We start from the raw sequence: 25,314 nt of genomic DNA on the forward strand, positions 1-25,314 counted from the left end.
AAATGAAGAATAAATAAAAATAAAATAAATAGCTAAATAAACATCAGTATTACTGTTTAGTATCAGTCAAATGCTGACCATATTAATACTGCCGGGTCAAGATTAACAGCAGCAGCGGTGTTACACTGTATTCTGCTATGCAAGTTCAGGGGAAACTTTCAGCAGTGGAAAACCAGACTTTTAAATATTACATTTTGTAAATGCAACAACTGGAATTGTTCAGTTGAAGGGGGTACCAAACTGTGAATCTTGAACAAAACAGTTTGGTGAATACATGTTTACTCATTAGCTTCCACTCAGCTGACAACAATGAAAGTAGCTACATGATTAGCTAGTTAGCTATAAGCTTGTTGTCATGGAGAGTAAAAGACAGACGTTGTTTATTTACTTTCCAGCATTGTTTCTCACCAGTTAGGTAATAATGTAGCGTGAAATCAACACTCAATAGACACAATCCACCACCGCACCATTGTCTGCTCAGCTGCAAAAAGATGCTCTGATGTTTACCTTTCAATCTGCTACATTACTGACTGCACTGACAAACTATAGCTGGCTAACAGCAAACAGACATGAGTTACATGGTTGTTAGGGACAGGGTTAACGTTATATTAGTAATATTGAAAAGGGAAAATGATGTTTCCAGGTCCATTGTTTAAGTTTCCAGTATGTATTTCACAAACTAGTTAACTTACTGAGACACCGCTCAACTCCGCCCTGTCTGCAGAGTCACTGTCAGCTCAGAGTCAGCTCTGTAAACAACGGAGTTGGAGCGCGCTCTGCTGGACAAACTACGCTATGACACCAATTCTAAAGCATTGTTTTCTGCATTATATGTTCTGAAAAAAATAAATTTCATATCGGCGCATATCGGTAAAATATACCAATACCGATATATCGGTGAAAGGCTAATATCGGCTGACCGATATATCGGTCGGGCACTAACATTGTCACAATACCAAAATTTCTGTAGTTGTTACTGAAATTTTACAATTCTTGATACCAGCTTATCACAACAAATAATAACATTAACTCTTTTGTTATGTAAGAATTGTACTCAAATAATTATTCAAGGCTACTTAACTGTAATAAAATAACAATATAGCAATGAATAGAAATAAATAAAATGTAATAGAACAAAAAATGTGAAAACAGTGCTTTTGTTAACAACTTAAAATGTTTTTTAACGGCAGTATCGTGTTCAAGTAAACGTTCAGAATGAAAGGCTAAATAAAACTACTTCTGGTCGTCACTGTATGAATGTTTAATACATTTTTAAAGCTAATAAAGTTATCCAGCCAAGATCAATGAGTGGTTTTCTTGTTATGGTTATTTGAAATTAACAACACACAGACAGCAGCAGGTCTATTAGGTTACATTAACACAAGTTTGATGCTTTGATACAAATCAGCTTTTTCCACACTGTTTACATTCTCTTTAGACATGCATGAATACCTCACCAAGACGGGCATTTTGGCAGAATTTTGAAATGTATTTCAGGCGCATTTTCGCATTACAGTTGTTCTCAGATCACACGTGCATGTAAGCGCACAAAAACCCGCCTGTCAGTGAAAGCACGCAGCAATTATTAGATCACTAGCAAGTTATTTACGTGCTCTGGATTATTTTTTACATCAGTATAAGAACAAGAACTTTGTAATAAGGCCTTGGCTGTATAACAAATATAGCAGGTTATTTATTTATTATTATTTTTTTTTGGATCTTCTCCCCTTTTCTGTCCAATTTGGCATGCCCAATTTACAATTTGCTCTAGGTCCTCATGGTGGTGGTCACCTCAATCTGGGTGGCGGAGGACGAATCTCAGTTGCCTCCACGTCTGAGACCGTGAATCCGCGCATCTTATCACGTGGCTTGCTGAGCACGTTACCGCGGAGACCTAGCGTGTGTGGATGCTCGCACTATTCTCCGCGGCATCCACGCACAACTCGCCACGCACCCCATCAAGAGCGAGAACCACATTATAGCAATCACGAGGAGGTTAACCCAACGTGACTCTACCCACCCTAGCAACCAGGCCAATTGGTTGCTTAGGAAGCTTGACTGGAGTCACTCAGCATGCCCTGGATTCGAACTTGCGACTCCAGGTGTGGTAGTCAGCGTCTTTACTTGCTGAGCTACCCAGGCCCCCTATTTTTTCAGTATTGACATTCAGGTTGCTCTTCTCTTTTATTTGCCCCATCAAAAATCCACTTTTCCTGGACAAGCGTTAATGTCGAGCCCTGCTGAACTTCAAACCAAACTCTTTACCAGTTCCAAATTAAATATTAAACAAATCACAGATTGACAGGGTAAGACAGAATGAGTGAAAATACTTTTATCTATCCTACCTGCTTTGCCTCTCTGGTAGTGATTTTCACTCTGTTGCTGATGCATTGAGGTTTTAGGCAGTCTATTATCGCCGTCTAGTAGCGTCTTCATGTTACGGTGATGGCGGGTTTAAAGGTTTAAAAACATACAAAAATGAAAACAATCTTATTTGAGAATTTTTTTATCTTATTTCAGTTCATTTCAGAGCCATGAATTATTTTTTTTAGTTTTAGTTTTTCCAATTGTTATTTTTTATTTTTATTTCAGTTTATGCAAATGTTTTTTTTACATTTAGTTTTAGTTTACAATAATAACCTTGGTTCCCATGGTCACAGATCTCTCTCTCTCTTATATACACACACACACACACACACACATGCGCACACATGCTCACATGCTCATGTTTTATAATAGGTTTATGTTGGTCCGTTGGGTCGATTTGCATTCTCACCACAAGCGAGTTAGTTTGAAATTGGACCAATTGTTTTGATGCAGAGCCGAGTGCAGTTGTCATGTTCATATACTGTATACAGTAGCAAGAAAAAGTGTGTGAACCCTTTGGAATTAGCTGGTTTTCTGCATTAATCAGTCATAAAATGTGATCTCATCTTCATCAAAGTCACAAGTATAGACAAATACAATGTGCTTAAGCTAACAACTCACAAACAATTATAATCTTTCATGACTTCATTGAACACATCCCATTAAACATTAACAGTGCTGTGGAAAAGTAAGCGAACCCTTGAATTTAATAACTGGTCCTTTGGCAGCAATAACCTCAACCAAGCCTTTCCCGTAGCTGCGGATTAGACCTGCACAATGTTCAGAAGGAATTTTGGACCATTCCTTCTTACAGAACTGCTTCAGCTCAGCCATTTTCTAAAGATGTCTGGTGTGAACGGCTCTCTTGAAGTCATTCCACAGCATCTCTACTGGATTAAGGTCTGGGCTCTGACTGGGCCACTCCAAAAGTTATAGTGGATTTACTTTGATGTTTAGGGTCATTGTCCTGTTGTATCACCCAACTTTTACTGAGTTTCAGCTGGCTCGCAGTCCACATCAGCAGATGCTTCTTGTGAATAGAAAACGTAAAATGTTTGAGTGCTTTTTTTTTTTATAAGTCAAAGTAGCTCCAATTTCTTTACATTAATTGGATGCCAGGTTTGCCAACTCCTGACTCAAATTAGCTTTTGTTGACGTTATTAGCTTAGTGGTCCACATACTTTCTCAACCTACACTGTGAATGTTTGAATGATGTATTCAGTATGTTAAAGAACAATACAATAATTTGTGTGTTATTAGTTAAAACAGATTGTTTATTTATTATTGTAACTTAAATGAAGATCAAAACAAATTTTAAGACAAATTTATACATAAATGCACATAATTCCAAAGGGTTCACATACTTTTTCTTGCCACTGTTTGCCTCAAACCGAACTAAGGGAAAAAATGTACCTGTTTCTGAAGCAAATGCTTAATTGAGCCAGGAGTGGATACGCCCTTAATGAATAACTATGTATGCAGGCAACAGGGTGTGGGAACATCACAACTTAATTTGGAGACAAAAAGCGTCGCTTGAAAGTTTTTAGTTTGCACACCCATTTCAGCATGAGAACTGCTGTTTTAATGTGATTTTGTGCCTTTTGTTTTCTATAGCTAAGCTGTAGCAATGTAATGTTTATCATTGCAATAATAATAGTTGAAATAATAATAACAACAAATTTCCTGCAGCCCTGCTTTTGAAAGTTTTGTTTGTGTTTACCTTTTCTTTATTTTGCCATTTCTGCACGTTTTACCTGATGCTTCCTGTACTAAACAGTGGTACCTTTTTTTAGTAATTGAAGCAATAATTGTAATGACAATAACATCCTTAGTATATTGTCAGAATTCAAAATTTCTTGTATATGCTAATTGATTGTTTTCTTCCCTTGTCAGATTACATCCCAGAGGACCTACGAGACCCTTTCTACACGGACCAGTATGACCAGGAGCACATTAAACCCCCAGTGATCCAGTTACTGCTGTCCTGTGAGCTGTACTGTCGTGTGTGTGCCCTCATTCTTAAAGGAGACCAGGTGGCTTCTCTGCAGTCTCACCAGTCAGTCATCCACGCCTTGTCTCGCAAAGGCATCTACGTCATGGAGGGTGACGACACGCCTGTCTCAGACTTAGATCTGACATGCCAGCCAATCAAAATGGTGTGTGAGCGAGAGTTGCATTCAAGCTTATTGTGCTTATTTATTTGGATAGGTTTGAAATACTGCTAATACTAATTTTGCAGTATGTGTGCTTTTTTTTTTCTATGGATACAACCGGCATAAAAGTACGGCTCCTATCTACTGAACAAAATGGTTGGTCAAGATTACGATCAAATAACGTATTTCAATTTATCAGTAAAATCTGACAACAATGGTATCTTAAATTGTGCTTCGTTGGCTCAGATCAAGGGAAAAAACACTTTTGTTCAGGCTGGTCCAGCTAATGCGCATGCTCGTTCCCGAGTTAACAGGCATTGTCTCTATTTAAAACTTGATTGGCTTTTTTTTTATCTGTAAGGTGGGACTTCCTTTTCTACATCTGCCATATTGGGCGTTCCAATTTCTCCCATTCATTTTAATACAAGTCCCCCGTCTCATGCTAAATAGTCTGTGATTTAAGCATGCAATGTAATGGGGTCATGCAACAATGATGTAGCATACTACTACTGACTGTTGTTGCATATTGTTTCACAAACAATTAAAAAAAATTGTAGGCAGTATGCGTCTGTACTGCATTACTACTGTTTGAAACATTTGTTGCATACTGTTTCACATACAATTTTTTTTTTTTTTTTTTTTTTTAAATAGTAGGCAGTATAGCCTATAAACCTTTTTTCATTTCAGTTTTAACCACCCCCAATTACTATTCAAAACAAGATAGAAAGAAAAAGCAAATTTGACATGGAAGCTGTGGTTTGTTGAGATCTTCCTGTTGTAGATATCTCCATTCACTGACAGGAGAAAGCTTCAATTGTTGGGTTTATGTCGAGCATGGGAAGGCATATCCAGTGTATAAGCAGTATATACACTACCGGTCAAAAGTTTGACTGAAACATTTCTCATGATCTTAAAAATCTTTTGATCTGAAGGCGTATGCTTAAATGTTTGAAATTAGTTTTGTAGACAAAAATATAATTGTGCCAACATATTAATTTATTTCATTATAAAACTAAAATTTTACTTAAAAAAAAAAAAAGTTTTTGAAATTGATGACTTCGACCAAATAATAAAGAAAAGCAGCCAATAAGTGCCCAACATAGATGGGAACTCCTTCAATACTGTTTAAAAATCATCCCAGGGTGATACCACAAGAAGTTGTTTGAGAAAATGTCAAGAGTACATGTCTGCAAATTCTAGGCAAAGGGTGACTACTCTAAAGATGCTAAAATATAACACAGTTTTGATTTATTTTGGATTTTGTTTAGTCACAACATAATTCCCATAGTTCCATTTATGTTATTCCATAGTTTTGATGACTTTACTATTATTCTAAAATGTGAAAAAACAATTATAATAAAGAGTACGTATAGGCACTACAATCACCTGTCCAAACAATCAGTTAGCTCAGTGTTTGTGCTAAAGCGGCACAGGGCAGAGAGGATTTCATTGATCCACAGCATTTATTTTTAGAGATGTACTTTCCCCAGTGAATGGCAATCAATTATGTTGGTGAATCAGCATTGTCCATTTGTGCTTTTATCACTACAGATGCAAATGTTTGTGGATGAGGCCACACCCTGTACAGGGATTATTACAGTCTGAACCACACAAACCTGTTAGAACGAACAAAATGGCTTTATGAGGTGTAGGTGCAGCTTAATGAGAGAGAAAACTCTTTTGTTTGCTTTGGAGACAGTGTGTTGGCGCATTGGTGTTCCATAATTGACATGAAGCTGTCAGAATGGAGTAACTGTGCTGTAAAATGTGACCAAAGGGTCAAGGTTTGGGTGGTTATCTTGTATGAGTTAACCTCTGCTGGCAAATAGCATCTTTCTCCATTGACAGCCATTCAAAAGTCATGGTGTATTCTGTCTACATTGTTTTTGTTTTTGTTTTGCAAGCAACAAACATGTAAAGCTCAAGTATTTCTCTCAAATAAGAATAGATATTTTACCACTGACAGATTATATTTGGTGGACTCAATAGTGTGAAATGGATTTATATTTCTCCCTGTTTGCTGCCTTTGATGTCAGTTTAAGATTATGTAATCTTGGGATTGTGTGCATTGTTTGTTGTGGTGCCACAAACATTGTCATGATGTGATTTCATGAAGTATACTATTGTTGTGTCCTGCACATCTGGGTATTTCATGCATACTGAGCATGTGCCTCAGTCTGGTCTGTCTAGTCTAGTGCTTGGAAAACCATTATGTGATTATGTAACGGCACAGTGTATTATTTTTTTTAAAAATTTTTTTTAATTTTTTTTTTTACTTTTGTACAAAAGGGTTCTGAAATCTGAATGTTTATGTCAGTGTCTATATATAGCACCATGTTTATCCACTGTGTCCCAAGCCCAGTGTTTTTTCTTAGGCAAGAAGGGCCCTCTGTGGCCCATCACACTCCATTTGTCTGTTTTTTTTTTCTTGTCAGACGTCAAGCATGCAAACTAATCATCCGAGAAACAAAAAGACTCTGTGAAAGTTAAATGACATAGGCTAATTGCTTTGAGAATGGGAACAATCTGCTGAGATTTTGCTGACGTTTAGTATGAACTAGCCAGTGGTTGACTGGTGTTGCCATTGCTATGGTAACTGGATGGGATTTGTATAGCAGCTCATAGTTTCACACTAAGACTGAATGCAGGAGCTGAGGGTTAAAGTGCGTGGTGAATTGTTAGGGACCAAGCACTGAAAGTTCGAAGGCCCTATTGTTGTCAAAAGATGAGGCCAGAGATCCAAATGCGGAGGCAAAGAAACAATATATTAACAATTATACAGCAGAGCTGGCGAAGCGTGAGGGGCACCTGGCACCAACTGCAGCTTGGAGATGAAGGGTGTGTTCATAGTAGTGCCGATATTAGCCTTTCACAGATATATTGGTATCAGCGTATATGTGCAGATATGAAAACTTTTTTCAGAACATATAATGCAGAAAACAATGCTTGGGGTGATTTAGAATTGGTGTCATAAAGTAGTTTGTCCAACAGAGCGCACTCCGACTCCATTGTTTACAGAGCTGATGGTGGTTCTGCAGACAGTGCAGCGTTAAGCGGTGTCTTCATGGTATGTTGCTAACTAGTTTGTGAAATACATATGGGAAAGTTAATAAACAATGACCCCATCATTTTCCCTTTTCAGTATAACTAATATAATGTTAACCCTGTCCCTGATAACCATGTTATTCATGTTTATCACATCTGTTTGCTGTTTGTCAATGCAGTCAGTAACATAGCAGATTGAAAGGTAAACATCAGAGCATCTTTTTGCAGCTCAGCAGACAACGGTTTAGTGGTGGATTGTGTCTGTTGAGTGTTGATTTCACGCTACATTGTTACCTAGTTGGTGAGACGCAATGCTGGAAAGTAAATAAACAATGTCCATCTTTTACTCTCTGTGACAACGAGCTTATAGCTAACTAGCTAAGCATGTAGCTACTTTCATAGATTGTCAACTGAGTGGAAGCTAATGTGTAAACATGTATTTACCAATCTGTTTTGTTCAGGATTCGCAGTTTGGTACCCCCTTCAGCCGAACAATTCCAGTCATTGCATTTACAAAATGTAATATTTAAAAGTCTGGTTTTCCACTGTTGAAAGTTTCCCCTGAACTTGTATAGCAGAATACGGTGAAACACTGCTGCCGCTGTTTATCTCTTGACTTAGCAGGTATAAATGCTTCTTGTTTCACAACCTGCCCCTAATTGACTGTCAGTATTAAAATAATCATCATTTGACTGATACTAAACAGTACTACTAATGTTATTTAGCTATTTATTTTTTTCTTTATTTAAATGGTCTGCAATTAACTGTTACTAAAGTGTACTGATGTTTATTTAGCTATTCATGTTATTTTAATTTATTCTTTATTTAAATGGTCAGCCATTGACTGATACTGAACATACAGTACTGATTTTTATTTAGCTATAATTTTAATTTTTCTTTAAATGGTCAGCCATTGACTGATACTGAACATACAGTACTGATGTTTATTTAGCTATTTATTTTTTATTTATTTTCTCAGTGTTCATTTCTAGAATTTGTTGACATTGTATAATAATAATGTCAAATATTCTTTGATAAAAATATTTAATAAAGCAGCCTTCTGAGTACATTTGCATAGTCATATCAGTGCAAAAGCTGTGCACAATCCACATAGAAAAGGTCTGTTTTCATTCCAGCTAAAAAATTAACTATATTTGCCACCATATAGGTAATTGGTGAATTTTCCCCCTCTAAAATCGGTATCATCTCAAAAATCTATATGGGTCGGGCTCTAGTTCGTAGGCTTGTGTGCGTAGTGGTAGTGTGGAGTGCAGATCCATGAGGAATCCTCTGGAGGATAGTGTGTTCGTAGGTCTGTATGTGTCGTGTTAGTGTGAAGAGCAGATCCGCGAGGAATCCTCTGGAGGATAGTGTGTTCGTAGGTTTCTGTGCGTCGTGGTATTGTGAAGAGCAAATCCAGTGTGGAGATGTCCAATGAGGAATACTCCGGTGAAGCATCAAGCGATGCAACCAACAAGATGGTAACACAACCCGAACAACCAATATTGAAAATACGCAACAGGACCGACTAGGGCAGAAAGAGAGTGCTGAGTCACTAAACACACAACAACGATCTAGCAATGAACTCAAACAGAGTGGGGTAAATATAGGCAGAGAACAAATCACGATCAGGTGCTGCTTGTCTGCTGAAAGTTGGCATGATCAGCGTTCCCATGGAAACAATCAGGGTTCCCATAGAAACGCTGATTCCACGAGCCAGCGGCACCTGACAAACATAAAGTAAACCCAGAAGGAATAAACCGGTGGACTCAACGAGACCATGACAATTGTTCTTCTAAGGATTTTCTATTGTTAGGGCCCAAGCACTGAACGTGCGAAGGCGCTATTGTTCTTCTAAGGATTATTATTCTTTTTTCAGGGTTTTCGGTACTTTTGGGGTACTTAACATGCATGAAAACTCTTGAAATTTTCACACACTTTTCGGGGTGGGGGGTGTGCGGGGGGGGGGGGTAGCACCCCCTTGAAAATGGGCATGTAATGGGGACACTGTAGCACCCCCATTTTCACCTACAGTCACCAAAATTGGTTCAAATATAGTTATCATAAAGCCAAACAACTTTCATGCTCGCAGTCATTAGTTCTGCCCAACAGGAAGTCGATTTTCTGAAAGTCGCAGGCTTTGAACTTTTAAGTAATCCTCCTAGGGGATTCATGTGACTGGCACCAAGTTTGTGCAACATCATGCCAAGACGTTGTAGATGCTAAATTGCGAATGGATTTTTTTTTATAGCAAAGCAATAAATTTATGGCGACTTTCAAATAGTCCTCCTTATATTTACCCAATTTGCTTCAAAATTGTTTAGAATAATGCCAAATGCATGTTTCCACCTTGCATTGTTTTCCAAAAGCCACCAAGTGGAAATGGACCAGTTGTGCTTAGGCCCGTCATCGCTGCTTGCAGCTATATGTATTATTATTCTTTTCAAGGTTTTGAGTGCTTTTATGGCACTTAACATCCTTAAAACCTCATGAAATTTTGCACAAACATCAGAGTTGTTGGCCATCAGGGCTGGGCAAAAGTTGTAGTGGGGGTGTGGGGGGGGCTTTTATCACCCCCTTGAACATGGGCATGTAATGGGGGCTCTGTAGCACCCCCATTTTCACCTACAGTCACCAAAATTGGTACAGATATAATTCTCATCAAGCCAGACAACTTTCATAATTACAGTCATTAGCTCCGCCCAACAGGAAGTCAGCCATTTTGGATTTTTTTTTAATTGCCGGCTCTGAACTTTTAAATACTCCTCCTATGGTAGGGGTATTCAATTAAAGTTCCAAAAGGCTGATCTCTCCATTTCCTTCCCAGCAATGGTCTGGATAATAATAACTTAATCGGTGTCAGTAGTCAGTATGGCTATGAAATATATATATATATATGTATATACACACACACACACACACACACACACATTACTGTGCAAAAGTTTGGTGTGGCCACCTTTGCCTTTAAAACAACACAGCCTGGACACAGTTTTTCTTGGTTGTTGGCAGATACAGGATGTACCAAGCTTCTTGGAGAATTCACCACAGTTCTTCTGACTATTTAGGCTGTCTCAATTGCTTCTGTCTCTTCGTGTAATCCCAGACTGACTTAATGTTCAGTGGGGGGGCTCTGTGGGGCAATTCCATCTCTTGCCCTGTTCTTCTATTCTAATCTTTCCTATTTGCAGAAGTAATGTTTGGGAGTCAGAGGGCAGAGCAGCCAAAGTGTTTGGGTCTGAGGGATCTTTTCTACAAAAATATTTCATAGTTTATCAGTCGAGGGCAATTGGATATGAATATTAAAAGATAAGATCAACAGCTTGTTTTTAAGCTGAATGACAGCAGTCCAGTTTTCGTTTTGAATATATTTTTTACATTCCGAATGCATACCCATGTATGGGACATAGGATGCCTTTTGATAGATCAAAAAGTACACTATGGAGGTTCAGGGGTGTCCCCTGAAAGAAAATGTATAAAATGTAAGTGAATGTACCATTTTTATATATTACTTAAAGTGACAAGCTACTAACACAAACAAACACTTTACATAACAGTGCAGCATAAAACTACAGTTTGCTATATATAGATTTATAGGCTGTAGGTATAAATAGGCTGACTATGAAATAATGGAAACATTCTCAACAGAAGGGAACTAGGATAACTAGTAATTTCAGGTTGTCTTTGTTTGTCATCCATGCCAGAGATGACATCTTTGATTCATTTTTAAAAAATTAGAACAAAAACATTTTGTTTATTATGAAAGGTTCATAACATGCTGATTAATAAAGCTAAATTTAGACAGGGGAAAAGGTTATAGGTGCCATGTTAACTTGTCCTGTCACAAACCTGCCTTAGCTGAACCATCTGAGTCATATATCAGACAGATGAAGATAGTTTCACTTTGCTTCATTCTTGTTTTCTGCAATGTGTTTAGGCGAAAGATGCTAGTATCCGTCTATATTGTTGCTCACCGTGTCTCCGCTACTGTTGTTAAAATAACCGCGCCTGCAACTCTACTTATCAGGGTTTATTTGGCACCTTATGTCTATAGCAGGGAGAGAGAGGCAATGCATGTGGAGCAGGGAGCGGGAATGAAGCGTGTTTGGCGGTAGTGAAAAATATTAATTAGCGTGGTGTGCACAGCTCCATAGTTTTGACACGTTGTTCACATAAACTGTAGAAACGGTAAGATGGGGCAACCATTGTCGTGATGCCTCACGGTCCGGATGAATTCAAGCCGGGGTCCTGTCCTGGGCTGCGGTTTGCTAATTGGTGACCGCTGTCCTAAGGGTTTCATGTGACTGTCACCAAATTTAGGCAACTTTATGCCAAGACATTGAATATGCTAAATTGTAAGCTGATTTTTGATATATTGAACGGTGTTGCCATGGCAAGGCAATAAATGAATGGCATAAAATAGAAAACAGGAAGTGTCTCATATCTTCTGCGTGTATTGTGTGATTTAGATCAAAATTGAGCTGTATGTTTGGTCTTGGGCTAATCACACGTGTGACTGTTTTGCATCACGGTCATAGCACCACCAACTGGCAGCAGGAAGTGTGGCTCTTACAACAGACTTTAAAATAGTCCTCTTACCTGAATTGCTTCAAAATTGTTTAGAATAATGTCAGGACACAGCTGATGTAAAATTGTGAAGGGATTCTTGATTTTTTTTTTATCCACTTTTCTCCCAATTTGGAATGCCTAATTCCCACTATATAGTAGGTCCTCATGGTGGCGTGGTTACTCGCCTCAATCCGGGTGGCAGAGGACAAGTCTAAGGTGCCTCCATTTCTGATCAATGGTGGCTCTGTAGTAGTGGGGTCAGTTTCACCTACAGTCACCATACTGGTACATTCAATTGTTCTCATCAAGCCAGACAACTTTCAAAATTACAATCATTAGCTCCACCCAACAGGAAGTCGGCCATTTAGGATTTTTTTTTTTTTAAATGCAGGCTCTGATCTTTTAAATACTCCTAGGGGATTCATGGGACTGTCACCAAATGTAGGCAACATCATGCCAAGACATTGAAGATGCTAAATTGCGAGTGGATTTTTGATATATTGAACAGTGTTGCCATGGCGAGGCATTAAAGGAATGGCAAAAAATGTGAAACAGGAAGTGTCTTATATCTTCTGTCTGCAATGTGTGATTTAGATCAAAATTGAGATGTATTTTTAGTCTTGGGTGCTAATCACATGGTTTTGGCTATTGTGGGTCGCGGTCTTAGCGCCACCACCTGGCAGCAGGAAGTGTGGCACTTAAAACAGACTTTGAAATAGTCCTGTTATTTTTATCCGAAACTCTTCAAAAGTTTTTAGAGTAAGGGGGAGTGGCCCAATTAAGCCCTCCCAAATCTAAGTTTTACATGTTTTCTTATATAAATGTTAACAGCTTTCCAATAAAATTAGCATTAAATCAAAGATTAATCTCTCGTCTAAACACGTTATGTTTTGTGATTAACTGACAAAATTAAGTTACTTTATTTAACTGCATACATGAAAAGTGTGGAGAGGGCTTATGAGGAACGTGTCCATTTAAGCCCACATGTGTTATTAATAAACCCACTATGCTTTAAAAAAAAATGTAAATGCTTCACATTTTACTAAATGAACACCTCAATTTTTATTATTTTTTGTAGATTTAGACCTCAAACATCATAACCAGTAAATTCAATCTTAAATTTCTGAATCTGGAATCAATCTTGAGTAAATTTCTTCATTTTCAAAAGACTTAATACCTTAAATACTTTGGGTAAAAAGAAATTTCATCCTTCACATATAAATCCTGTGTCTGCCTGTTACTGCTCAGCAAACCCTCTACCTCTTTCCTTGTGCCTTATAGTCTTCTGTTTCAAGGAGCACAATATGACGATACTTGAACAAAAATGAGCTGCATGGTCGAGTTGCCAGGAAGAAGCCAATGCCACAAAAAAGCCCGGTTACAATATGCCCGACAACACCTTGACACGCCTCACAGTTTCTGGCACACTGTAATTTGGAGAGACGAGACCAAAATAGAGCTTTATGGTCACAACCATAAGCGCTATGTTTGGAGAGGGGTCAACAAGTATTGTGCTCCTTGAAACAACCACACCGTCTTTTTCCAGAGCAGCCTGTATTTCTCCTGTGGTTACCTGTGGGTTTTTCTTTGTATCCCGAACAATTCTTCTGGCAGTTGTGGCTGAAATCTTTCTTGGTCTACCTGACCTTGGCTTGGTATCAAGAGATCCCCGTATTTCAACTTCTTAATAAGTGATTGAACAGTACTGACTGGCATTTTCAAGGCTTTGGATATCTTTTTATATCCTTTTTCGTCTTTATAAAGTTCCATTACCTTGTTACGCAGGTCTTTTGACAGTTCTTTTCTGCTCCCCATGGCTCAGTATCTAGCCTGCTCAGTGCATCCACGTGAGAGCTAACAAACTCATTGACTCTTTATACACAGACACTAATTGCAATTTATAAAGCCACAGGTGTGGGAAATTAACCTTTAATTGCCATTTAAACCTGTGTGTGTCACCTTGTGTGTCTGTAACAAGGCCAAACATTCAAGGGTATGTAAGCTTTTGATCAAGGCCATTTGGGTGATTTCTGTTATCATTATGATTTAAAAAGGAGCCAAACAACTATGTGATAATAAATGGCTTCATATGATCACTATCCTTAAATAAAAGACATCAAGACAAGAAATCAATGCCAAAATTTCACAATTTCTGCCAGGGTATGCAAACTTTTGAGCACAACTGTATGTCAGGCATTTCTGCTCATTATGTTCCTGTTAGTGGTTCTTCCCTTTGGTTCCCATACTCTTGTTGGCAGTTTTTTAAAGGGTGCAAGATGCTTAAGACCAGCCTGCAATCCCCATTTACTGGTGTGGGATTTGTCACTTGTGCTTGACTTCCTTCATTTGTGCTCACCCCCATTCAAGCCTTTGCAGAATATTAGTTACAGTGAGGCACTTACAATGGAAGTGAATGGGACCAATTTTTGTAGGGTTTAAAGGCAGAAATGTGAAGCTTATAATTATGTAAAAGCACTTACATAAACTTTTCTGTTAAAACTCGTGTATTATTTGAGCTGTAAAGGTGTTTAAATCATTTTTACTGTCATTTTAGGGTTTTAAGGTTTGTTGACATTGCATTGTCAAGTTTTAAAATTGGCTATAACTTCAAATTTGTATCACACTAAAATCATGTTAACACACATTGTGTGGCTATACTTTGAGTATTTTAATGTTTACGGATTGGCCCCATTCGCTTCCATTGTAACTGCCTCAATGTAACCCAGATTTGTGTTTTTGTGTTTGTTTGTTTTTTTTTTTTAAATAATAGAAAAGGAGGGATGAGTAAAAAATTTTTTGTGGTAATATTATCCCACAAATGCTGTTGATTGAGCTTAACTTGTATTTAACCCAGAATATTTCTTAAATATGAAAGGGTGTTCTCTTAACACAATGAAAACAATATTTCTGCTTTTTTATGGGTGAAAGCTGCTGAAATAGTCATTTGATAAGATTTCGAGCCTCATTTCTCTACTGTCAATTTTATGCTGTATTTTAACACTATGGAGTGACGTTGCCCTGTCTTCTGTTTTGCGGCACAGAGTTCCCACATCCCGATGATCAATGCTTTGATGATGGCCTACACCGTTGAGATGATCAGCATTGAGAAGGTTGTGACCTGCGTGAAGCGTTTCTCCACATTCAGTGCCTCTAAGGAGCTCCCCTTTGACCTTGAGGATGCAATGGTCTTCTGGATCAATAAGGTGTGTTTTGAAGGGTGTGGCTCTTAGTCAAGCCATCAATTACTGTAAACACATATTACTGTGTTTATTTTGGAACTGTCTTTAGTGTATCACTATTGCTAACTGCTTAATTTGCCTTTGAACTGAATATACAGTTAGAAGGCTTGAAAAGCATGGTGAAGATTAAGTTTGAATGTTAGTTAGAATTGTGTGTATTACATAAGCCAGTTTGTGTTGGATATTTGGCACAATGTAATACAGAAATCCTCCTAGCTTACCTTCATCTGTCTAGTCGTGTTTTTTCATTCCATGTAGGGGCATGGTTTGCCTTTTAGTGGTTATCCAGTTTATGTCCATTCAGTCTAGCATGAAGCCTTCTGCAAGTACTTTTTAAAAGAAGGCTTTCAAAACTGTTCATAATAAATTATTAGATTTTTTTCATGACTATCATAACAATACCCTCAATGTGACTGCAGGTGAACCTAAAAATGAGGGAGTTCACAGAGAAGGAACACAAATCAAAGCAGCATCTACTAGAATCTCCCAGTCATCAGAAGGTACCACACATTGCAGCCCACATATTTCTGACATAGAATAGCGTTTCCACTATCTGGCCATGTGAGGGCATACTAGTGCATGCCAGGGCCAGTTGCATTCCCACTGTCATGCCTCCGCGGGGCTTTCTTGGGGCCAATGGCCTTTGGCCTGGCAATTACACTTTGGCCAAACAAGACCAAATGAGGATTGAGGCGGGGACAAATGCGGAGTTTGCTGAGTCAGTTCAGAGAGTCAGCACCAAGATCGGCAAACTTGCCAGATTGTGTGTACAGCGCACAACTGTACAGGTTAGGGAAAAATAAAAAAAACACAGTCAGTGAGTTGTCATAGTTAACTTATCTTGCTAGCTATCTTATGTTTGCATTCAGTATAAACTCGATATTCTAGATAACATGATATCTCAGCTTGAGCTACCTTCTTGCTTGTGAAATTGGCAGGGTCTGTGACGATGGCACCAGGGAGGGTTTTAGGGCAACGCTACAGGGTTATTTGCCCGATGGTGGGAACACAGATCGATTTTGATTTCGCGGCTCGAGGTCCAAGGCTATTGGCCCCCGGCTGGCAAGTTGATAGCCCTGGCTCGCACTGGCCCGTTAGTGGAAAAGCGGCTATTGTAAAACTCAGACTCCGTTTACACCTGGTATTAACATCCATCTCCGTGAATCCAAATTCAGGTGGACAGTGCTAAATACAGTTGAAAATGGGGTCCAAATATTTTGGTGATCCGATAACCGATTTCTGATCTCGTCAACAAAACTGCTGGCGAGAACGTTAGTTGACAAAAGGTTTTTTGATTTTGTTAATGACAAGGACAAGTTGAAAAAGATCCATCATGATAAATAAATGATTTTAATTAAAACATACTGCTTATAAAGATAAAGAGACTACAAGATATTAACAATGCACTAACAATGTTAATTACAGGACATTTTCATCAAAATACATAATTATGACTAAAATAAAAGAAAAAAACTGATTTGCAGTGTAAACGCAAAGTGTAAACTTTGAAGAACTTCCTACTAGCATAATGCGTCATCATTCCTCCAAAGCAAGAATCTTAAACTTGCTGGTTTTAAGAAAACAAGTGTACAGTTGGAACATTTGGGAAAGTCTTTGCATGCTTTCATGAATTCACTGAACACTTTGGGGATGCTTTACATCAACATACGCAGACACACTGCATGCACTGTGATAAAATTTAGTACGTTGCTGTAAAATTAGATATTCTTCCATAGATGAAATCTGATCACAAGTGTTCCTTGGAGAACACATTTGAGACGCATTATCGGCAGATCCCAGGTGTAAACAGGACGTCAGGTGCAAATACAGGTGTGAACTGAAATGGCGAGACTCTCATCTCATTAGATTTATATGTATTTAACAAGAATCAACAGATACACCTTATGGCATTTGTCTAATATCTTCAGTGGCATCACTCCTTTTCTTTCTCCCCTAACATCATAGCAGGGCCAGATATGTCTGCTATTTTCTTCCCTGACTTTACATCCTTTCTTCTGCTCTTCCCGTCTCTTTGCCTCTAACCTCCTCCCTCGCTACTTGGATAGTCTCCCTCAAAATGGTATTGGAAACTAGTACCTGTAAGTTGGCTGTGAGTGCTTCCTCTCCACCACTGCACGCATAGTATGTGTCAGTCTGAGCGCACACCATCACCACTCAGGCCACGCTTTTATCTGATCAATGCACACTGGGAGATGTTTCTGTCCAGTGGCTCACGCTGCTCTGTAATCGCACAAAATGATCTGCCTTTCACCCTTTAAACCCATGCATTTATGAGCTAACACATGCCACTGAGCTTATGTGTCTGTTTGAGTCACTGTTGTTTAACCTCAGCTTTTGTCACTCATATCTGTGCTGAATCATCTATGGCAATCACTTCCATTTGTCTATTTCTCATTTTTTTTTTCTGTCTCTCTTGGCTGTGTCTATCCCTCAGCTTGATCTTATGTTTGTACCGGCCCATTGCATGCAGGAGCCTGTGGAGTGGAGATGGGAATTGGAAGGAATTTAACTCATTCCACTTATCGATACAGGTTCCTTAATGACTTTGTCCATTCTTTCTTCATCAAAATTACTAAAAGAATCATTACAATGTTTGGAAAACATTTCTTATTGCATTTACCCTTGGCAACCTGTTGTCAAATGAAGAGATTATTTCAGATTTCAACAGAGCAGTAATTCAAAATCAGAATAAATTGTATTATTCAATTCATGCAAAAAATCTAAAAGTCTTTATTTCTCTTTAACCCATACTTTTGATTTTTTTTTTTAAGCATGTCCTGTCTGTAAAGCGAAGTGTTACTACACTAGAGTGCAGCAGTCTGGTTCCGGAAGTAAAAATCCCATTAGTTTTCTCCATAGACTAATTGATTTTCAATGATAACTTGTAAACCTTTAAAGACAGACCTACCGTGAGCTCGAAGTTGTTCATCGATGGTATATCCTTCCGTTGAAGCCATACGTTTGCATTATTTCAACTTGTTTAAAAATAGTGTTTGATATGGGAATTCCTGATAAACAATTACATTACAGTACAGCATAGAAAGATCTACCAATCAGAGAACCGCGGCCAATGAAACCCGCGAAATGGAGCGACCATCCACTCCCATGACTAGGGGTGGGAATCACAAGGTAACTAGTAATACAATATAATATCGATATTTAGGTCATGATACGATATTATTGCGATTCTTTATTTTTGGTTTATTGCGAATAAAAACTACAATATATTGCGATTTTTCACTCAATGTTTCTCATTTGTCTTCATTGGACTAAAGAGAACTGTTTCCAAATCACCAAATGCATTGTTAAATTAATATAAAAGTGCTAGTTTACAAAACAAGGCCAGTTTATTTGCTAATATCTATTTACAATGCAAAGCCATAAGCATATAAGACCATACTGGCTCCCTATTTCTGTGGTTAGGTCAATGTGGCTAGTCTTTCTGAAAAATAAATTATAGTATTTATGAATACAGTAGTAGCCTTAACACTTCAAAAGCTTTATTACAACACAGTTTCAATACACAAAAGTATAATTGATTTCACCTAAAAAGTAAACCTTTTTTATATGATACTAACATTTTTGTCAAAATACATAATGTTACTACTGTAAAATAATGATACATTTTAGTAAGGGAGGGTGATTATGTGTGCACCTAAGGGACAGTTGTTGAATTCCTAGATCAATTTGGCAGAGAATTTTTTCCAATCACCACAATATTGTGGAAAAAATGTTGGCTAAATAATATCGATATTTGGCGTGCAGATATTGATACAACATCACAAGGAAAAATATCACTATACTTTAACATATCAATATTTTTTCCCACCTCTACCCATGACGCACTGTGAATGACATAAGAGAGTCGGTAAAGTACTTATCTATTTGTACATATCAGAATATTTAGCAGTAAATGTTAACTGTATTGTTTCTATACTTATAATCAACAACCTAAAATTAATAGTTTTATATATTCCCATCTTTTGTATTCAGTGACATCATTCGCAATGCTTCATGGGATTGTAGTCCATGCCCGCATAAAAGATAAGTTAACAGTGACCACGTGTACATTCACATAAGAAAACTGTTTATTCCATGGCTTTTGCATAAAGTGGCATTATGAAATGTCATGTAAACGAGAATGATGATTTCCTTATGCCACTTAAGGGATTAAGAGAAAGCAGTTTAACACCTAGTTTTCTGCTCGAGAACGCAACTCAATGTGGTCATGTAAAGGCATGATGGGTGTTTGAAGAGTGTGCATGTGCGTAAACAGACCGAATAACTAAAGTCATAGGATGGAGCCCAACAACAAGTCAAAACAGTGGAAAGTACAGTGGGAAAAGCACATACACTGTAAACTATACCCATTTATACACACCAATATAAAATATCAACGGTCCCTCCCATTTGTTTACAGTATATGCTCGTACACTGAGGGAATCCTGGAATTTTACATAAAAAGGAAACTCAACTATTAAATAGCAATTCCACTGCAGATCGTGATAGAACGTTAAGGAAACTAAAACGGCAACAACTCTGGAAAATCTGGAAATAAAGCAAAGCAACGGAGAATAAATTAGCGATGTCTTCCTTGGATGCCATGTTTATTTACAGAAGCGTCACGGCGAAATTACGGTGCTGTGGAGAAAGCTGCTTACCGAACCACATGTATACGGGAGTAAAGAGTACGCCACTTAAACAGTGCATGTAAACCGAAACGCTGCTTTCGCAATTACCCGCTTTCTGGTGTCCATGTAAACATAGTCAGTCTTGTACTTTTGTCTTTTTGTCTGATTTTCAAATACTTTTTTGTCTCAAACCAAATTTGTGATGTTGTGATTCACCCCGTAGGTGGTTGGTTTGGTTCATGGCTTACAACTCTTTTATGAAGGATTTTATGAAAAGTCTATGGGAAACATTAATGGGTAAAATACTTCATAGATAGAACATAGATGGCTGAATTACACCGTTGCACTCTAAAAGGTGCATATACACAGACTTTTAAATTGTGTGGCACAGTAAATCACTGGAAAGTTGATATAGTTGATTCTTGAGGACAACCAGCAGAAAATAAGAAGCATGCTGATTGTCACGACAACTGCAAGATGGCTCACTTTTTATTATGGTATACCATCTACAGAACAATGCGGAACCGTTAATGTAACAATGTCAGAAGTTCATTCGGTTCCAGTATTTTATTTTTTATTTTATTTTTTTACAGAGTAAATACCATTTCTTGATTCCCAACTCTACTGTGGAGTATTCATTAGTAGTACTGACAAAATCTGTCTCCATTCTGCCCCCTGTTTAACTTTAGATCTGTTTTCTAGCCCTCACTTTGTCCTGTATGCAGATAAGCTTAAGGCCCCGATATACTTCCGGAGAAGTTCTAGTTCATACTTTGTTTAGGGGTAAAAATAAGTTCTAAACAGCTGAGCAACGGTATACTGTTTGCGAACATTCAGACACCCGTCACACTGCTGTGGGAGGGTTTTAGAGGAGCATTTAAATATGAGCACGCTACATGTAAAACTTAAAAAAAAAAAAATAGTTATCCATGAATTTATGCCTGAGTAGAATTCACACCAGATCAGAAAAAAAATGCTTTAAAGTAATATATGCAGTAGAAAATGTTTAATTTGTCTTGTTTACATTCTGAATTCATGACGCTAATGCGCAAACACTTTACGCAGCCATAATATGCAGTTATAATAAGACGTTTTCCTAAAAGTTCGCCCAGGTGAGCTGTTACAAACCACCAAAACGAACTCAAAAGCACCTTCTTTTTGGCCAGATTTAGTTCTGAATGACATTATAAGTTCTTTGATTTCGTATGAAGGATTTCGGGGCCTTCAGTGTCTGTGTAGGAAATAGGTGGTCGTTCAAGGTCTGAATTTTGTTGGTCTATTCTGTGTCATTCGTTAGCCAATGTGGAATTGCTTTTTCCCCCCTATTTAAAAAGTAACTGTACACAATGGAACGGACAACCTTGAATCCAGACATGTGGAGGGCTTTTGTGTATAGTCTGTGTTTTTAGATTCTTTGTTTTGTGTCTGTTTATACTGTTGTATTATGCAACCATGTTGCATAGACTCACAGCAATGTAAAATTGTAATCCTATGTGTATCAACACTATGTTAGTCAGCGTTTATTGCACTATTACTGTGATTCATGGTATTAGTTGCTGTTGACAATGTCTTGAGTTGTGTATGTTGTTACCAGTCACTGCAGTGCAATGAAAATTCTGTCATAATTTACTCTCATGTCTTTCCAAACATGTATAATTTTCTTTTATTTGTGGAACACAGAAGGAGAAGTATAGAAGAATGTCCAAGCTGCTCTTTTCCATGCAACAAAAATGAATAGGGGCTAGGGTTAGGCCAGGTTTGAGGATGAGCAAGTGTGAATGAGATTTTAGGGCTAGGGTTAGGTAACTTAACTCTATCCTAACCCTAGTTATGGTGGATGGGAAGCTTTTAAGCAACTAATGATTTAAATTTCAGTCTGTTCCTAGCATAATCTAGCATATGACTTAAGAAGACTTGGAAATTTAGCACATGACAGAGTTTCCACCAAGAAGATTTGGTACCAGTCAACATTTCTGAGAATTCTAATAAAATTCTTGGTGTTGGGGAAAAATCTGGTCATCTCATTGTTCATTTTGAGCTTTAACATGGTGGAATTTGGGCAGTTTTGTGTTAATATTTTTTTACCAGACATCATGTCTGATAATATTGGAATTTGTTGGGCATTGGGATGTTTTAACAGTCAAAAAACAGGATTTACCGGCTAATGGAAACTTTGGTGCGGAGTCGAGGACTACTTTTGATACATTTTTGGAACTCAACAGTCCCAGTCCCCATTCACTTTCATAGTATGAACAAGATCAATCTGGACATTCTTCAAAAAATAATATTTATTAATTTATTTATTTATTTGTGTCCCATGGAAAAGTAAAATCATATCCCTTTGGAACTGTACAAGGGTGACAGAATTTACATTTTTAGGTGAACTAGGCTTACCCTTCAATTTGTGTTTAGTTTTATGCATAACCCTCTTTTAAGATCTAGTTTTATTAGACCAGAAAAAAACGTTATATTCAGCGTCAGGGCAAAAAAAAAAAAAAAACCTTCCTGCAAAAATGGCAGTGACATAGAGGATACCTTTTCCCATGTGTCATAAGCTAAAAAGTTACTTTTTGTATTGTGGCATAGTGTAGTAGGTGGTTGTGACAGCATGTCTTCCTCCCGTCTGTCACCCACAGGTACGGTATCGGCGGGATTATGCCTCAGGTAGACAGCTGCCGTATTTCCCCCTGCTGGAGGACCTGATCAGGGACGTGTGTGATGGCGCTGCACTGCTGACTGTGGTCCATTACTACTGCCCAGACCTGATGAAGCTTGATGGTAAATGGACACCATTTGCTATTGTTTTGTTGAATAACATTGCAGCAACCTGTAATTGTATCACGGTGTGATATAAAAAGAAGGGCTGTGCACAACTACATATTTTCAAAATCAACTAGTCGGAGGGTTGTCTGAGTGACTAGTTGAAAAGACAGCCTTAAGGAATCCCTGTATAACTGGTTTATGGGCTTGTTCACCAGATGCCAATCATATGCATTTCTTAGCAATATACAGACACAGAGTATACAAGTACAGCCCTTTAATCGGGTAACTGACAGAAATGAAACAAACAGTCTAAAATATGTAAGGGGTTAATGTACAACCAGCTTGTCATTATCACAAAATAAACCCTGACAGAGTGATCAGGACCCCAAAACAAAGCAGAGGGATCTTGTTTCACCCTGAAAGGCTTTTATTTTTCAATTCACTACTTAAAAAACGATTGGAATTATTTTATTTAGAGCTATTCCACTAATTACACTGCTACTAAATATTGATTTAGTAGAACTTGATCAAAGCTATGTAAGAAACAGTAGTTATAAAGCTATGATAGAAAGTCAGTTATACTGCATTGCTATGGACAACAGTCATTATTCATAAATACTTCAGCACTGAATGCCATGATTGAACAATCAGAATCAAGTATTCCGGTGAGCCATGTAATAAAACCTTTTAGTGCACAAATCTACCATAGTACGCACAAGTGATTTTGAAGTTCGTTGGAATTTGTCCTGTATTTTGTTAAAGGTGATGAATAAATTTGCTTCGAAAGTGGTGTGAATTTATAGATGCAACTTCTCCCAGAGGGTTTTGGCATGCTGCGGCTGATAAACTAGTGATGTCCCCATACCGATACTGGTATCGGAATCATGTCCGATACTGCACTCATGTACTTTTACTCGTGCTTGTAAAAATGAACCGATACAAAAAGCTGATACCATATGATGTATGGATGTCATTGTGTAAACATTCAGCACACAAATTTAAATCACGTTATGTCCACGTTATGTGAGATTATTCAGCCGCAAAAGCTGTGATTTAATGAGATAAATATATACTGTAGTTTGACTGTGCTGCGCGCTTCAAATGTGAGTGCTTGTGATTGTGTGGAGACCGTTGTGCCGACGTCGGCTGCATTTACCTTTTAAAGCTCCTCCTTGACTCATACATGGACAACACTATCATGAGCATCGAGTGCTCTGTTTGTAGCAGATGAAAGTGAACAGAGCGCAAATTCACTTTGTAGCGTGAGGCACATACAGTCAACATATTTATTTAATTGGGAGGGCACTAGTGAGCCATGGGTCAGTAGGTCGCACTCCCCTGCAGCTCCCACAAAATCATATCTAAATTGACATTTTGATTACATTTATCTATATAAGAAGTATTTATTGACAACTCGGGTTAGCCCAAGTTTCATTTACACTCATTGGCGACAAGATGAAAGCAAGTTCGATGATACAATCCTCGAATGGCAAAAAGCAGAGCGAGGCAGGCCCTATCGCACCAACCTCTCCTGATGATGCTGTTCCTCCGGGCGAAGTTTCACACTGGTCAACAGATACTACAATTGACTTTCAGTGGCACAGAGACTGTGTTCACGTACGCAAGAAAAGCTGAAGAGTTTGCTGTGCTCCACTTTGGCACTGGCCGAAAGGATGCTGAGGACCTGGTGATTGCAGATAGCTGTTCTTGGGTGATGAATAACAGGAGAGTGGTTAAATGTTCAGGTTTAAAGACTATTTTTCTTTGATGAATACATGTTCGGTTCTATAGAGACTGTTTACTAGACAATTTAACAAATAGCCAGTGGGGTAGGTTCTTTCTCCCAGGGTCACCGCCTCCACCCCCCTTTTTTCTTATTTTTCCTTAATTTATTTTTTCAACAATTATTGATTTTCAAAATATTAGTTATTGAGTTCAGAATGTATGTGGTGCTGTCTTAAGCTTTTATTATTAGAAGTCTTTAGTGAGGGAAGTTAGCATAGTGACCGTTCATGTGCATGTTTGCTATTGTTCTTGGATTTAGTTCAGTTTTTTTATTTTATTTATATATACAGTTGCAATTGAAATTATTCAACCCCCCTGACCAGCAATACATTATGGTGATGTGAATTAAAACACATCAACTAAAACCTCAGTAACCAGTCAAATAAGTTTTTAATACACATTTGAGTGATTTTGAGAACAAAGAGTTCAGTTTACCCAAATTTTAAAATAAAAAATAACTAATTCTCTCCACAAATGTCATGTCAAAAATATTCAACCCCCAAAGTCAGTCATTTGTGGAGCCTCCTTATCCTTAATAAATGTTTCAGGTAAGTGTTCTCAGGCTTCGGACACCTCTCTATTAGAATTTTTACACATTTCTCATGTGCTCATTGACATTCTTTTGTTTCTCTGCTGCCACTGCTTCCTTGAAATCCCAACAAAGGTTTGCAATGGGATTTAATGATGGACTGAAAGGGCCATTTAATGACATTTCACGACCTATCCCTGAACCAGATTTTG

General features: G+C 38.0%; 1 protein-coding gene across 4 annotated transcripts in view; it reads left to right on the plus strand.

Annotated features, from left to right (window-relative positions):
- Nucleotides 1-25,314, plus strand: part of camsap1b (calmodulin regulated spectrin-associated protein 1b) — a 52,422-nt gene that overhangs the window by 6,078 nt on the left and 21,030 nt on the right. For 2 of the 4 annotated variants that reach the window (XM_051672185.1, XM_051672204.1), the window contains 5 exons: nucleotides 4,261-4,523; nucleotides 15,176-15,337; nucleotides 15,793-15,873; nucleotides 17,440-17,472; nucleotides 22,662-22,803. In XM_051672185.1, coding sequence (XP_051528145.1) covers nucleotides 4,261-4,523; nucleotides 15,176-15,337; nucleotides 15,793-15,873; nucleotides 17,440-17,472; nucleotides 22,662-22,803 — 681 coding nt within the window. Of the gene's footprint in view, nucleotides 1-4,260; nucleotides 4,524-15,175; nucleotides 15,338-15,792; nucleotides 15,874-17,439; nucleotides 17,484-22,661; nucleotides 22,804-25,314 lie in introns of those variants that run through there. The other 2 variants (XM_051672194.1, XM_051672213.1) reach the window with 2 other exon arrangements.

This window comes from Myxocyprinus asiaticus, chromosome 3, assembly GCF_019703515.2.
Source record: "Myxocyprinus asiaticus isolate MX2 ecotype Aquarium Trade chromosome 3, UBuf_Myxa_2, whole genome shotgun sequence".
NCBI lineage: Eukaryota > Metazoa > Chordata > Actinopteri > Cypriniformes > Catostomidae > Myxocyprinus > Myxocyprinus asiaticus.